The 12,604-nt window shown below is 35.3% G+C and overlaps 1 protein-coding gene across 34 annotated transcripts in view; it reads left to right on the top strand.

Annotated features, from left to right (window-relative positions):
• Mycbp2 (MYC binding protein 2) overlaps window positions 1–12,604 on the top strand; it is a 238,672-nt gene that overhangs the window by 163,608 nt on the left and 62,460 nt on the right. For 16 of the 34 annotated variants that reach the window (XM_087585430.1, XM_087585422.1, XM_087585414.1 and 13 more), the window contains 5 exons: window positions 56–153; window positions 823–939; window positions 3,493–3,633; window positions 10,971–11,195; window positions 12,028–12,160. In XM_087585430.1, the coding sequence (XP_087441556.1) occupies window positions 56–153; window positions 823–939; window positions 3,493–3,633; window positions 10,971–11,195; window positions 12,028–12,160 (714 nt within the window). 34 annotated transcript variants of the gene reach the window in all.

The raw sequence follows: 12,604 nt of genomic DNA, 5'->3' as shown, positions 1-12,604 counted from the left end.
ATTTCACAGTCCTCATCTTTGTAGTCAAATATTAATAGCACTACTTCTCTTACAGATGCTGGCCTTGAAGTAAAAGTGAAAGACCCACCAAAAGGGATGATTCCACCAGGAACTCAGCTCGTCAAGCCAAAGGCTGACCCTCAACCAAATAAGGTGAGTGTAGGACAAATCAAAAGTGGAATTGGTCAGATATTTAAATTTTTCATTCATGCCTCAAAGTAGCTTCAAATATCTAATGTTTTATTTGATTTATTGCAGTATTTTAATTTCCACTACCCTTAAATCAGTCTGAAGAGCAGTTCTTAAGAATTATTCCTCTCAAATTGTAAATTTTGCTTTTTTTGTGTCTTTATTTTTTTTATTGTTTATGAGTGTATTCTATGCATTCTGATATTAAAAGTTTACTATTAACAGAAAGTCTACTGAAATTACATGTGAGTATTCAAGGTTAAAACATTCTGTATCATTAAAAGAAGCACTAATTTCCTTATATCTAAAAACCAGCTAAAGGAATTTAAGTAAACTGTTAAGAACTATGACAACGTAATTTTTATTTTGTCCTTCTAAAAAGTTGCCATTTGTATTTTTGTTGTATATTTTTAATAATTGAAGTGGGAAATCATAAATATTTAATACACTGATGTCAAATATTCTTCAGTACTTGGAAGTACACTTTTATTGCTGTTTTAAGGAAACTTAGCTATGACTGTGAGGAAACATTGAGATTGTACTTCTTTTAACTCTCTTGGTTTTCTCATTTTCTGAGTAACATTTACAGAGTCTGTGTGTTCTCTGTCACTGTCACATCTGTTCCTTTCTCAGATTCGAAAATTTGTGGCCAAGGACAGTGCTGGTCTCCGCATCCGGAGCCACCCTTCCCTTCAGAGTGAACAGATTGGAATAGTGAAAGTTAATGGAACTATCACTTTTATTGATGAGGTAATTAATAAATATGGGTAATTTATTTTGGACAGAAAATTTTTGTAATGTTTGCACAATAACAAGGAAACTTTTAATGTTATTGGGTTCTAAACAGTTTAGGAAATTTTTTATCTAATTTTTTAAATTCCTTGAGTTTTTTCTTACAAAGTATTTTAATCATATTCATTCCCTCTGGCAGCTCCTTCCACCTACATCTCCCGGTCCCAACCTACCCACTTTGTACCATTTTTTTGCTTTATTATTATTATTATTATTATTATTATTATTATTATTATTATTATTATTATTAATTTAATCATTTTATGTTTGTGGATGTTTTGCCGGCATGTGTGTCTGTTTACCATATGTGTGCCTGTGGAGGTCAGAGGAGAGCATCAGTGGAACTGAAGTGACAGATGGTTTTGAGACACCAAGCAGATGCTGGAAATCAAACTCCGGTCATCTGTAGGGCACTCAGCACCAGTGAGCCATCGCTCTAGCCCTTCTTCTGTTTTTCAACCCATCAAGTCCAAGCTGTGCTGGCCCTAAACTCTTGATGGTCTTCACTAGAAAGTGTTCCACCTCCCAAGGGCTGTGCCCTTAAAGACTGACTCTGCTTCTTCCAGAAACTGCCAGTTGCCGATAGTTTCTTAGACAGGGTGTGGGGCCATTCTCCATCTAGGATCTTTTCTGGCTTATACTCATGAAGGTCTTGTTAGTGCTTTCTCAACCACCATCAGTTCTTGTGTCAACTGCACTGTTGTGGCCTGGAAACGCTGGTCCTTGTCATCATCTACCACCTCTGGGCCTTTCGATCCCTCCTTACTGCCTGCCTAAATGATTCCTGGGACTTGGGCAAAGGGCTGTAGATGGCCCATTTCAGACTGGGAAGTCTCTTCTCTGTATCCTGAATGTCAATGTTCTTGGTGACCAATTGACAGTAAGACCCTGTTGCTGAATAGATCACAATGTGTCTCACAGAACACAGAGATATCAAAGCTGGTGCTCGCCTGGAAGCATCATCATTAGTGGCTACCTCTCATAATGTTGGTAGTACTATGCACACTACCAGAGGAGAAACTCTTAGTTATCATGTTCTGCGAAGAAGAAGGAGAAGGAGAAGGAGAAGGAGAAGGAGAAGGAGAAGGAGAAGGAGAAGGAGAAGGAGAAGGAGAAGGAGAAGGAGAAGGAGAAGGAAGGAGAAGGAGAAGGAGAAGGAGAAGGAGAAGGAGAAGGAGAAGGAGAAGGAGAAGGAGAAGAAGAAGAAGAAGAAGAAGAAGAAGAAGAAGAAGAAGAAGAAGAAGAAGAAGAAGAAGAAGAAGAAGAAGAAGAAGAAGAAGCAGCAGAAGCAGAAGCAGAAGCAGAAGCAGAAGCAGAAGCAGAAGCAGAAGCAGAAGCAGCAGAGATTGGATAAATGTGCTTGTATGTATCTATAGGTCAGTTAGGCATCAATTGAATTCTATGTCCATTTAGAATGGTAATAGTAGTATGATCTATCTGGTCACAGGTTTCTGGTCTACACAATCGTGCTGCAGCTGTGTAATTCCTTTTCTCCTCTGGTAGTGTGCATAGTACTTACCAACATTATGAGAGGTAGCCACTAATGATGATGCTTCCAGGCGAGCACCAGCTTTGATATCTCTGTGTTCTGTGAGACACATTGTGATCTATTCAGCAACAGGGTCTTACTGTCAATTGGTCACCAAGAACATTGACAGTAGCCTAATAATGTTTGAAGGTATTTGGGTCACTTGTCAATAACTCCAAAAGAAATAGCTCATTGTTGACTCAAGCTTCATAGGATTACTAGGAATAGTGCATTACCTAAAATTCTACTCATGATTTCTGACAATAGTAACCTATAATATAATTTTGATAAACATATTTATCTATACAAATCTATTAGAAAGAGATATCACTTAGAAAGATGTGACAGGTGGCTGGAGAATTTTCCCTGCATGATTGATAGTTGAATGCCAATTACCATCTATGTTTCAAGGCATATGTTTCAAACAGTTTGGGAAATCCTTGGAAAAATATTTATAGGATATTTCCATTGAGGTTTACATATTTATTTTATTCTCCCTTTTCAGTTAAAACTGGGAAAAGTGCACTTTGAGCATGATAAAACTAGTTGAACATAGTAGTCAGAACCTGTAGAACTATAACATTCTAAAGATAGAAAAATTTTAAATGAATTTTAGAATTGTTTTGAAATGTATTTCTTGGACTGCTTCAACTTTGTAAAGTCCAAGGAATATTTTTCTGCTGTACAACCAAGTAACCTGCTAAAAGACATGTTCCTTTGAGAAACTGTTAATTTTGCTGTTAGATTGTTTAACTTAAGTGTGATTTCCCTTTTATTTTTCATGAGAGATTTACTTTCACAATGCCCCCATGAAAAGGGTCATGTTGCTTTGATAGTCTTTGCCTCAAGTTCTCAATTTATCTTCTAAAACAGATCCAGAATCTCTACTTCCACCCCTCCCTACCCGCTTTGCTCTCTGTCAGTCCTCATTAGCTGGCAGATGCTTGCAGAAGGCAAGCCTGTTTGCTTTCTTCTCCCCCTAGATCCACAATGATGATGGTGTGTGGTTGAGACTGAACGAGGAGACAATAAGGAAGTATGTTCCTAACATGAATGGCTACACCGAAGCCTGGTGCCTCTCTTTCAATCAGCATCTTGGCAAGAGCCTTCTGGTCCCTGTTGACGTAAGTGAGAGATGGATTCTAAAAGCATCGTAGCTGCACTGTCTCTTCATTATAGACTTTCTTTAATTAAGGCTTCTCAGTTCTGAGGTAATAAGTACCTTTATCACCTTTACTTCAAAAGTGCTCGAATGCTTAAGGGCTTCGGTGTAATGAGAATAGAATTTGGCAGGAGTGAGGCTCCTGATGCTTATTTTGATCTGTCAGTAGCAGTAAGTAATAAATTAAAACCAAACCTACCAAATTCCTTTCAAAGAAGTAAGACATTAAAATGGTTAGTTTTTTCTTATTCACACTGCTATATAAAATGAATTTCACCCAATATTTAAGAAACTAGAATTACTATGCGTTCAGGAACAGGTGTAAATGTTCGTTATATTGACAGTTTGGAGTTATCTTTATGTTATGTCTGCCTCTGGATCCTTTGTTTTGATTGATGGCACTGTTGTGTTGATATAAGATGTGCATTTTAGACTTATTTCTCGAAATAGTAACTCTTCGACTGAAAGAATTATTAGAATTCCTTGATATTACAGTAGAATGGTTGTCATTATTTACTAGAATGTGGTCATGAAGGTATTACTTTAATATATAACTTTCTTTTTCACTAAGTGCTCCTATGACATTACTAATAAGTAGCATTGGTATGAAATACTTGGAAATTGATATCTACTGTCAGGATGGTCAAAAGCAGATAGGTGAATTAGGTTCCCCTCTTCTCTTTTTAAAGTTGCACATTGTAAGAGTGGAAAGGGCTTAATTCTTTCTCTCATTACAACTATCATTGAATTTTGTTTCCTTTATTTACCTCCAACCTGCATGTGTGTGTGTGTGTGTGTGTGTGTGTGTGTGTGTGTGTGAGAGAGAGAGAGAGAGAGAGAGAGAGAGAGAGAGAGAGAGAGAGAGATTGATTGATTTCACACGTAAGCTCCTGAGTGGTGAGGACTACTTTAAGGATCCTCACTCATGTTTGCTGTTTGTGCAGTGTTAAATGCTGTAATTTGCTCATAGTCTTTCAGTATTGCTTGATGTCTAATCTGAATGCGTTTGTCTGGTGTAATCATTCTGCTTAAAGTAGTCTCTTACATATATGTGTGCTTCTTACCTTGTTCTGCTTAAAGTAGTCTCTTACATATATGTGTGCTTCTTACCTTGTTCTGCTTAAAGTAGTCTCTTACATATATGTGTGCTTCTTACCTTGTTCTGCTTAAAGTAGTCTCTTACATATATGTGTGCTTCTTACCTTGTTCTGCTTAAAGTAGTCTCTTACATATATGTGTGCTTCTTACCTTGTGTGTGTTGTGTCATTCTTATTGTGACACTGTCTTGGTCAAAGTATTGTTCTCATTGTAAGAAGATTTTAAGTGTTAATGGAACTGGAGCTAGAGCCCCACTGTGTGATACCAAAGTGTATGTTGTTATGTTAATACACCCTGGTATAATGAGGACGTAAGTGTAAGCATAGTTACAAGATGATAAATATTGCATAATTCATTAAGTTGCTTTGTGATAAGCTGTTTAACAGCTTAACTTAGGCGATAATATCTAATGCAGATAGGAAGAAAAAGGAGGAAATTAAAGTAGTGTAATTCAAAGTAATAGAACTATTATTCACATCATTACTATCTGGGATAAACTGCCAATTTAAGTAAGTATGAATATTTGTAATGCTAGTGATTAAATGTAAATGACTATGATAACAGACTTGGAAGGTAAATAAGTCAATTAAAATTTTTTAAATGAAGATTTAAGAGGGATTAGTTCAGCCAGTAAAATCTCTCCTTGTGGGAAGTCCTGAATTCAATCTCTAGCACTCACATAAAATTCAGAGCAAACTAGAGCAAAATGTAGGAAAAGAGAGATGCATATGACATTAAAGAGCTATCACATGACATACAAGGCTGCTGGAACTCATGCCTTTAACCCCAGTCCTCAGGAGTCAGAGGCAGGCAGCTCTTGGGAATTCAAGGCCAGCTTGGGCTACCGAGCAGGTTCCAGGACAGCAGGGCCACACAGAGAAACCCACCTCAGAAATAAAAAAACACAAAACCACAAAACATTTTAGATGAGTTTATGTTGATGATTGGAGATTTTCAAGACTTAAAACTTATATACCCAATTCTTCATGTACTTTGCCAAAAAAAAATGGCAAATATACATTGTAAGGAATATTGAGTAGAAAAGAGATTTTATACCAAGGAAAGCTCATGGGTGTGTTCTGAATTCTTTTAGACGCAATGAGGGTGTCTGAACATACTCATGCACTTACACAGATCACTTTCTATCTGGTCTAGTTGTTGTTCACCTAAACAAAGTATGCTGATATTCAAAAATTAGGAGGACTAAAGACTTAGAGTAGATTTAAGGAAAGATTTACTGACTTGTGAATCCCTCACAGTGTCCCCTATTGATACTTCGCAAATATTTCTTGCATGTTATAGACCTTCTCTTGAAATGCTTAATAACATCTGACAGTACAGGATTGACGTCCTTCAGATTTCCTTTTTTGGTCTGTGAGTGGGTAGCATGTTTTTAATATTAATAATAGTAAGTCATTTAATTCTGTAGGAAATAAATATGCTGTCCTTAAATTATTATAATCTGCTTCATTTTATTCTTTAAATATTAATTTTTGTTATGAGAATATGATCAAGAAGCAGTAAAAGGATACTGTAGTATATGTACAATATTGATTTTCTTATATTTTTTTCTGCTTTCAAATTAGCAGCCCTTAGTTCTGTGCTTTTCTAGTAGAGTGATTTTTTTTTTCACAAGCATTGAGGATGTTTTCACTGTAGTAATTAGTTTATGTAGCGTCTTCTGTGCCTTGAGAAACATCATAGACTTGAACTTTATTGCTTGTTAATTTAGCTACATTTCTTATATCCATTAACATTCTAATTCTTTAGAAAAATTATTTTAAAAATAGGATTGAGGAAAGAAGCAATTTAAATTATTGTGTATGCATCTCTGTGCTGTGCCCTCTTAACCGTTGAAGTTATATAGTCTGAAAACTTAATTTGTCTTTTTTAATAATCAGAAATTGGGACTTTAGATAAATTACTATTTATATGATTAGATGAAATATTCCTAAACCTTCAAAATAGAACTAATTTTTATTTGGTAAATGTATTAATATTTGATAAGTAATTTAAATTTACAGTAAACTTTTATAGTCTGGGAGTTTTTTTGCAACTATAGGAACTAAAGCAAAACGTATAAAATTAGAATTTATATATAATTAGAATGAACAAATTTTTTTTCACTGGCAATCTGTTGCCTTAGTATTAACTAAAAATTTTAATATCATTGTACATGTTACTGACCCAGCAAACAATTTTGCACAGAAATTAAACAGAGAGATAAGTGTAAAGAATCATCATATTCATTCTCTAATACTGAATTGATTTGCATTGTTTTTAACAGTTGCTTTTCATATTAAAGTAATATGTAATAAATGTGAAAAATACTTTTTCAGTGTTGATATTTTATGTCCAAATGTCTGCATCACTGTTCCGAGGGAGCAGCCACTGACAAAGTGACCATTGCATATACCCCGGACAGCCAGTGTGTATGTCATTTTACCTAAATAGAGAGGACCTGTTCGCCATGCATTCCAAAATTAAGGGAATAATGGCTTTGGTTTCCATCTTTTTTTTAAATTTATTTGCAGACACATTACTAGAAACTCATTTTTACATGTTTTATGTTATATAATTACTATTTATAAATGTGTATATGTGCGTCTATACATATTTCTGTATCCACCCACACATACTTTAAGGAAATAAAGAGATAGAAAGAAGCAAATATCTTTTTATTATCTAAAATAATATGTGATCAAGAATTTTAATATTTCTTTCATGTTAAAGTCTTCAGTGATATATACTTCAATTAACATTTGAGTGCCTCTTTTGAGTACCCTGTTAACACAGTCTTTATATAAGCAGGGCATTTGCAAGGTTGCTGCGTATTGAATATATTCGAGTAGGTAAAGTGCGGTATAGGTTGCTCATGCGATGTATCTGTACAAAACACATATTACATAAATTGTTAGTAGAATGTGAAGAATAGGACTGTGTTATCATGAAATAAATTGTTCTTTAACAAAATATTTTGAAATTCAGTATGGAAATCCTGAATGATTATGATTTCCTAAACTTTCAGATGAACCAGTTATTATCTTTTGGTAAAAGATCAAGTTTGTGTTTCTTTATGCTTTTCTTGAATTTTTTACAAGTGGTTTTTGGAAACATTTCCTAAGATCCTTCTTTGTATTTCTTTCTTTTTCTTTTTCCATTTATATAGGGAGGAGATAATTTAATGATTTGTTTTTCACTTGGGTTTAGTGTGTTTAATTTTTCTATTAGAAGTGATGGTTTACATACATGCCATCATGTGTAAGAGTTGATATTAGAAGCGATGGTTTACATACATGCCATCATGTGTAAGAGTTGATATTAGAAGCGATGGTTTACATACATGCCATCATGTGTAAGAGTTGATATTAGAAGCGATGGTTTGCATACATGCCATCATGTGTAAGAGTTGATATTAGAAGCGATGGTTTGCATACATGCCATCATGTGTAAGATGCACTTTCTATGTAGTGTCCATTGTTGACATCTCTATAAACCAGCAGATTGTTCTCTGTCATTAAACAGATCTGACTTGTACTAGAACAAGTAATGTTCTCCTTTAAGGGACTCAAGGTTTCCTTCTTACACTGACTCGGAAGCCTTCACAGCAACGTCTGCTCTGCTCCTGGTGTTAATAAATGGCATGACACACTACATCCATGGAGAGCTTTTGACCAAACCTTGTTTTTCAGAACTTTGGTGTGTGGTTTACTCAGGTGGCTTCAGTTTCACTTTAGCAAAATCATATTTCCTGTTGGTGCTGGAGCTCAGAAAATGTTAACTGTGAAAGCATCTTCTGCAGATGACACTCTGTTCCCTTTCCTTGTTGATATTTTTCTTTCTTAAACTTTGTCGCTCAGAATATCTTTAATGCTAGCCAAGGAGTCAGGGATTTGGACGTATTGTCATGGACTTCCAAAGCTTTTTTCCCCCAGGTGAGTTAACTGTAAGGAACAATAAACTTTTTAGAAGTGTCTCAGCATGTAACAGGATTTACATTCTCTTTGAGGGGTTTAGAGTTAGTAAACTGCAAGTTCACCAGGGGGAAAGTCTGCACCAAGTGCTGCAGTTGAGCTCCCCTCTCACTTTCCTCCTGTGTGGTGGCTTTGATAAGGAGCACTCCCTTGCTCACAGGGCTTCCCGCTGTGGGGCTTCTCCAACAGTTTACCTGGTTCAGAGTGACCTTACCTAGTAATGCTGGTGTTGCTCTTAAAACTCTTCTACTTAGCCCCAGCCTGTTCTTTTGAATTGTCCTTTTGAATACTTTATTTTAGATAAGGGGTTGGGAATTGAATGAAAAATAAAGAAATAAATATAAATTTATATTATATGATTGAAATTCATCAATTTTATAGTTTTGTGTCCAGTCTCACATTTCTGTATTGAAAAAAATGTACATTCTAAGATTACTTAAGAATAACAGGTACAGTTATGGTTTTATGTCCATCTATTTTCATATGGTTTAATACAGAAGAACTTTTTATCTTTTAGAAAAAATGCATTGTTGTGTAGTTATTTTATATAATCATTAGGATTAAATAAAATGTTAGCTGTCTTAGTAAGGCTTTGCCTTACTAAGCTTTGCCATGACTTACCTTTGAAATCACAATCACTGTGAAGTCTGATTAGTGACACAAGAAGATAGATCATTGAGTAACACTCGGGTTTTGCATTTTGCTGTTATTTTTATTGTCAACACGAAACTTTAGAAAGCACAAAAGTTTCCTCCTCTGACATAATAAATTTACTGAAGTTTACCATTGAGAAGTAGGAATTTTTAAATGTTTATTCAAAAATCTTGTAATTATACCAACACTATTCAAAGTTTCTTCTATTATACTTTATTTTTAATGTTTTCTTTACACTTATAGTAGTGTATATACAGATTTTTACAAATATATATATACATGATCATATAAATGCCTAATTTAAGTTTAGTTTACTTACAAATCTAGTATTCTTTTGAGTCACTAATGTTCTCATTTCCAATAAGTTGTCAACATGTAGATAAATTATTGCCATATTTATTTCAGGAAAGATGTGTGGTGCTTCCTTACCACAGCTGAGTTACAGAGTATCTGTGAGGAGCCTAGATCATAGGTGCATACCTATAACCCTCCCACTGGGGAGCTGAGTAAGGAAGATTGTTAGCTACTGGCCGGTCAGCACTACACAGCAAGACTTAGTCTCAAAACCACAACTAAAAAGCTAAACATTTTCATTACATTACTGAGTTACACACAATTTCTTGAATCTACATATATTTTTGCACCAATATTCATCCTCAATAGCCTATTGTCTACTTGAATATATATATGTGTATATATACATATATATGTATCTGCTAATATAAAGCTACTTATAAAAATAAAAATCGGCAATAAAGTTTACCATGTGTAGTGCTAGTATTGTCATTATTCACATAACTTTATTCTTATTTTTTCCTAATTTTATGTGTGCCTTATTATGGTTATTTTCTAACTCTATGTAAATAGAATTCATAGAGTCCATAATACTACATTTAAAGGTGTTTTGTTTTTCTTCAGAAGTACAGTTGTGAATCAGTCCCTGCCTGAGCTCAGTCGTCCACAGCACTCAGAGAACAGTAGTAAGGGCCGAGGAAAAGCCATGCATGCACATGGCTCTGTCACCCCGTTTGTGCATAGGGAAGTTCATCACAGCATTGACGTTCAACAGGAAACACAGGGCAGCGTCTTTTCATTTAGAAACAATACTTTTTAATATAGAAATTGAAGTTTATTTCTTTAAAGATGTATCTTTAATGCCATTCTCTCCTCTCTACTAAAAATATGCCCGTTTTTCTGCCACTAGCATTGATGTGTCACAGAAAAGTGCTGGCCTAGCAAACCCAGAAAGATATTCATTTGTACTGTAGTTTGCTAAAATGTTATAAGCGTTATTTCACATACTGTAGTACTGTATTTCTCAAATTTGGAGGTACAAAAGACAAAAATTCAGTTAATTCCCTGTTCCTGTTGGGTTTTTTTCTCCTCAAATTTATTTTAAATATCAATGTTTAAAATTGAATGGTTCCTTTAGTAGTATTAGTATTAGCTATTAATTTAATTATATATTCTTAATTGGAAATCTTGTAGACTTGCTCCAAAAACTCTTAATAAGATTATGAAAGTGGTAATAGTCTATACTTTATTTATTTTCTTTTTCTATTCAATTTTTCAGGAACCTAAAACGACTACTGATGACTTTTTCAAAGATGTGAACACCTGCTGCCCACAGGAAGCAGCAGTGCGAGAACGAGACCACCCGTTCTTGAGAGGTGGGCCAGGCATGTACAAGGTAGTGAAGACGGGGCCTTCAGGCCACAACATCAGAAGCTGCCCTAACCTTAGAGGTATCCCAATTGGAATGTTAGTTCTGGGAAACAAAGTCAAAGCAGTGGGAGAGGTATGGATTCTTGTAGCTTCATGACTTTTCTGATACCCATTTCTATCGTAACGTAATCAAGCATCACTTTCTTCCAGAATACCATTCCATCTCGGGTTCTTCAAGGTTCATGCTGTTGACCTTTACTTGTTTTGGAAACACTAACATAATTTTCTGTGCTTTAAAAAAATTATTCTCATAATTACCTTGTGAAAACAGTGTTTGCTTTGTTTATATTAACATTTACGTTGTACTGTATATATAAAGGCTCCGCATTTGGTTATATCTTTTCATTATTTCTCACTGTGCTCTGGGCTGTCAGCACTTCACACATTTGCTGTGAGATGTCACCTTCAAAAGTTTTCATTTCTTTGTTCCCATTCACAGGTCTCACTGAAGTCCTGAGCAAATAAAATTATTCTTTAGACCACTGTGGCCTTTGCCTCCGCAGATAAGCTTGAAGATGTAGTGTGTCATGCTATTTCTCAGGGTCAGGGTCATTTCAGATCACACTGTAGGCACCAGTAACCCAGGAACACTGCCTGTGCTTCCCTACGACATTTTAGGTCTAAAAGATAAGCCTTGGGTTTGGGACATATTTGAAATTATGCAGAGATGACCTTTGTGCTTTAAAAATATTATTTTAATTAAAGGCTTAAATTAACAGTATTTCACAGACATTGTAAATTCTGTCTTACCTCAGGCTGTGGTCTTAATTTCAGAAACTAATTGCATAGTAGGAATGTGTTGGAACCATTTCACTGTCCAGAAACACTTAAGCTTTTTATTGGTTTTAAACCTGGATGCCCTGAAAAAGCTAAGCCAATCACTCATGCTCTTTGTCATGTACCAGGTGACCAGTGCTGAAGGCACGTGGGTGCAGCTGGATAAGAACAGCATGGTAGAATTCTGTGAGAGCGATGAAGGAGAGGCGTGGTCCTTAGCTAGAGACAGAGGCGGAAACCAGTACCTCCGGCATGAAGATGGCAAGTTGGCTTAAATTCGTGATTTGTTCTCATTAAACTTTTAGTATACATACATTTTATGTTTATTGAGTTATCTTTTCCTAAAAGAGGTTCTTGAATGTTTATATTTTACATAAAAGAAAATCTAAAAGGCTAAGCGTCTTACAGCTAACAAAATTGGCTTGTAAAATACTTGAGTACTAAATGAACGTCCATAAAGGAGAAAATTACAAGAATATTGAGAACATAGTTGTGTGTCTTTGTTTAAAAATAAGAACAACTTGCTTTTGTATTACTAACATTACTTTGTATGCCTCACTCTTCTCTGCAAGCCTGGGTTTGAAGTTTTACTCCTGCCATGAGCTGGAAGTTCAGTTTTCAAACCAATTTCAGTACTGTGTGAGAAAATCTCACTTAGCTGGATTTTCTCTCAAGAAAGGCGTGTTGGATAATGCATGGCGTCTT

The sequence above is a fragment of the Rattus norvegicus genome, chromosome 15, assembly GCF_021556685.1.
Source record: "Rattus norvegicus strain SHRSP/BbbUtx chromosome 15, alternate assembly SHRSP_T2T, whole genome shotgun sequence".
NCBI classification, from domain to species: domain Eukaryota; kingdom Metazoa; phylum Chordata; class Mammalia; order Rodentia; family Muridae; genus Rattus; species Rattus norvegicus.
The sequence above is the reverse complement of the archived record's forward strand: the minus strand, read 5'-3'. Positions and strand labels throughout refer to the sequence as shown.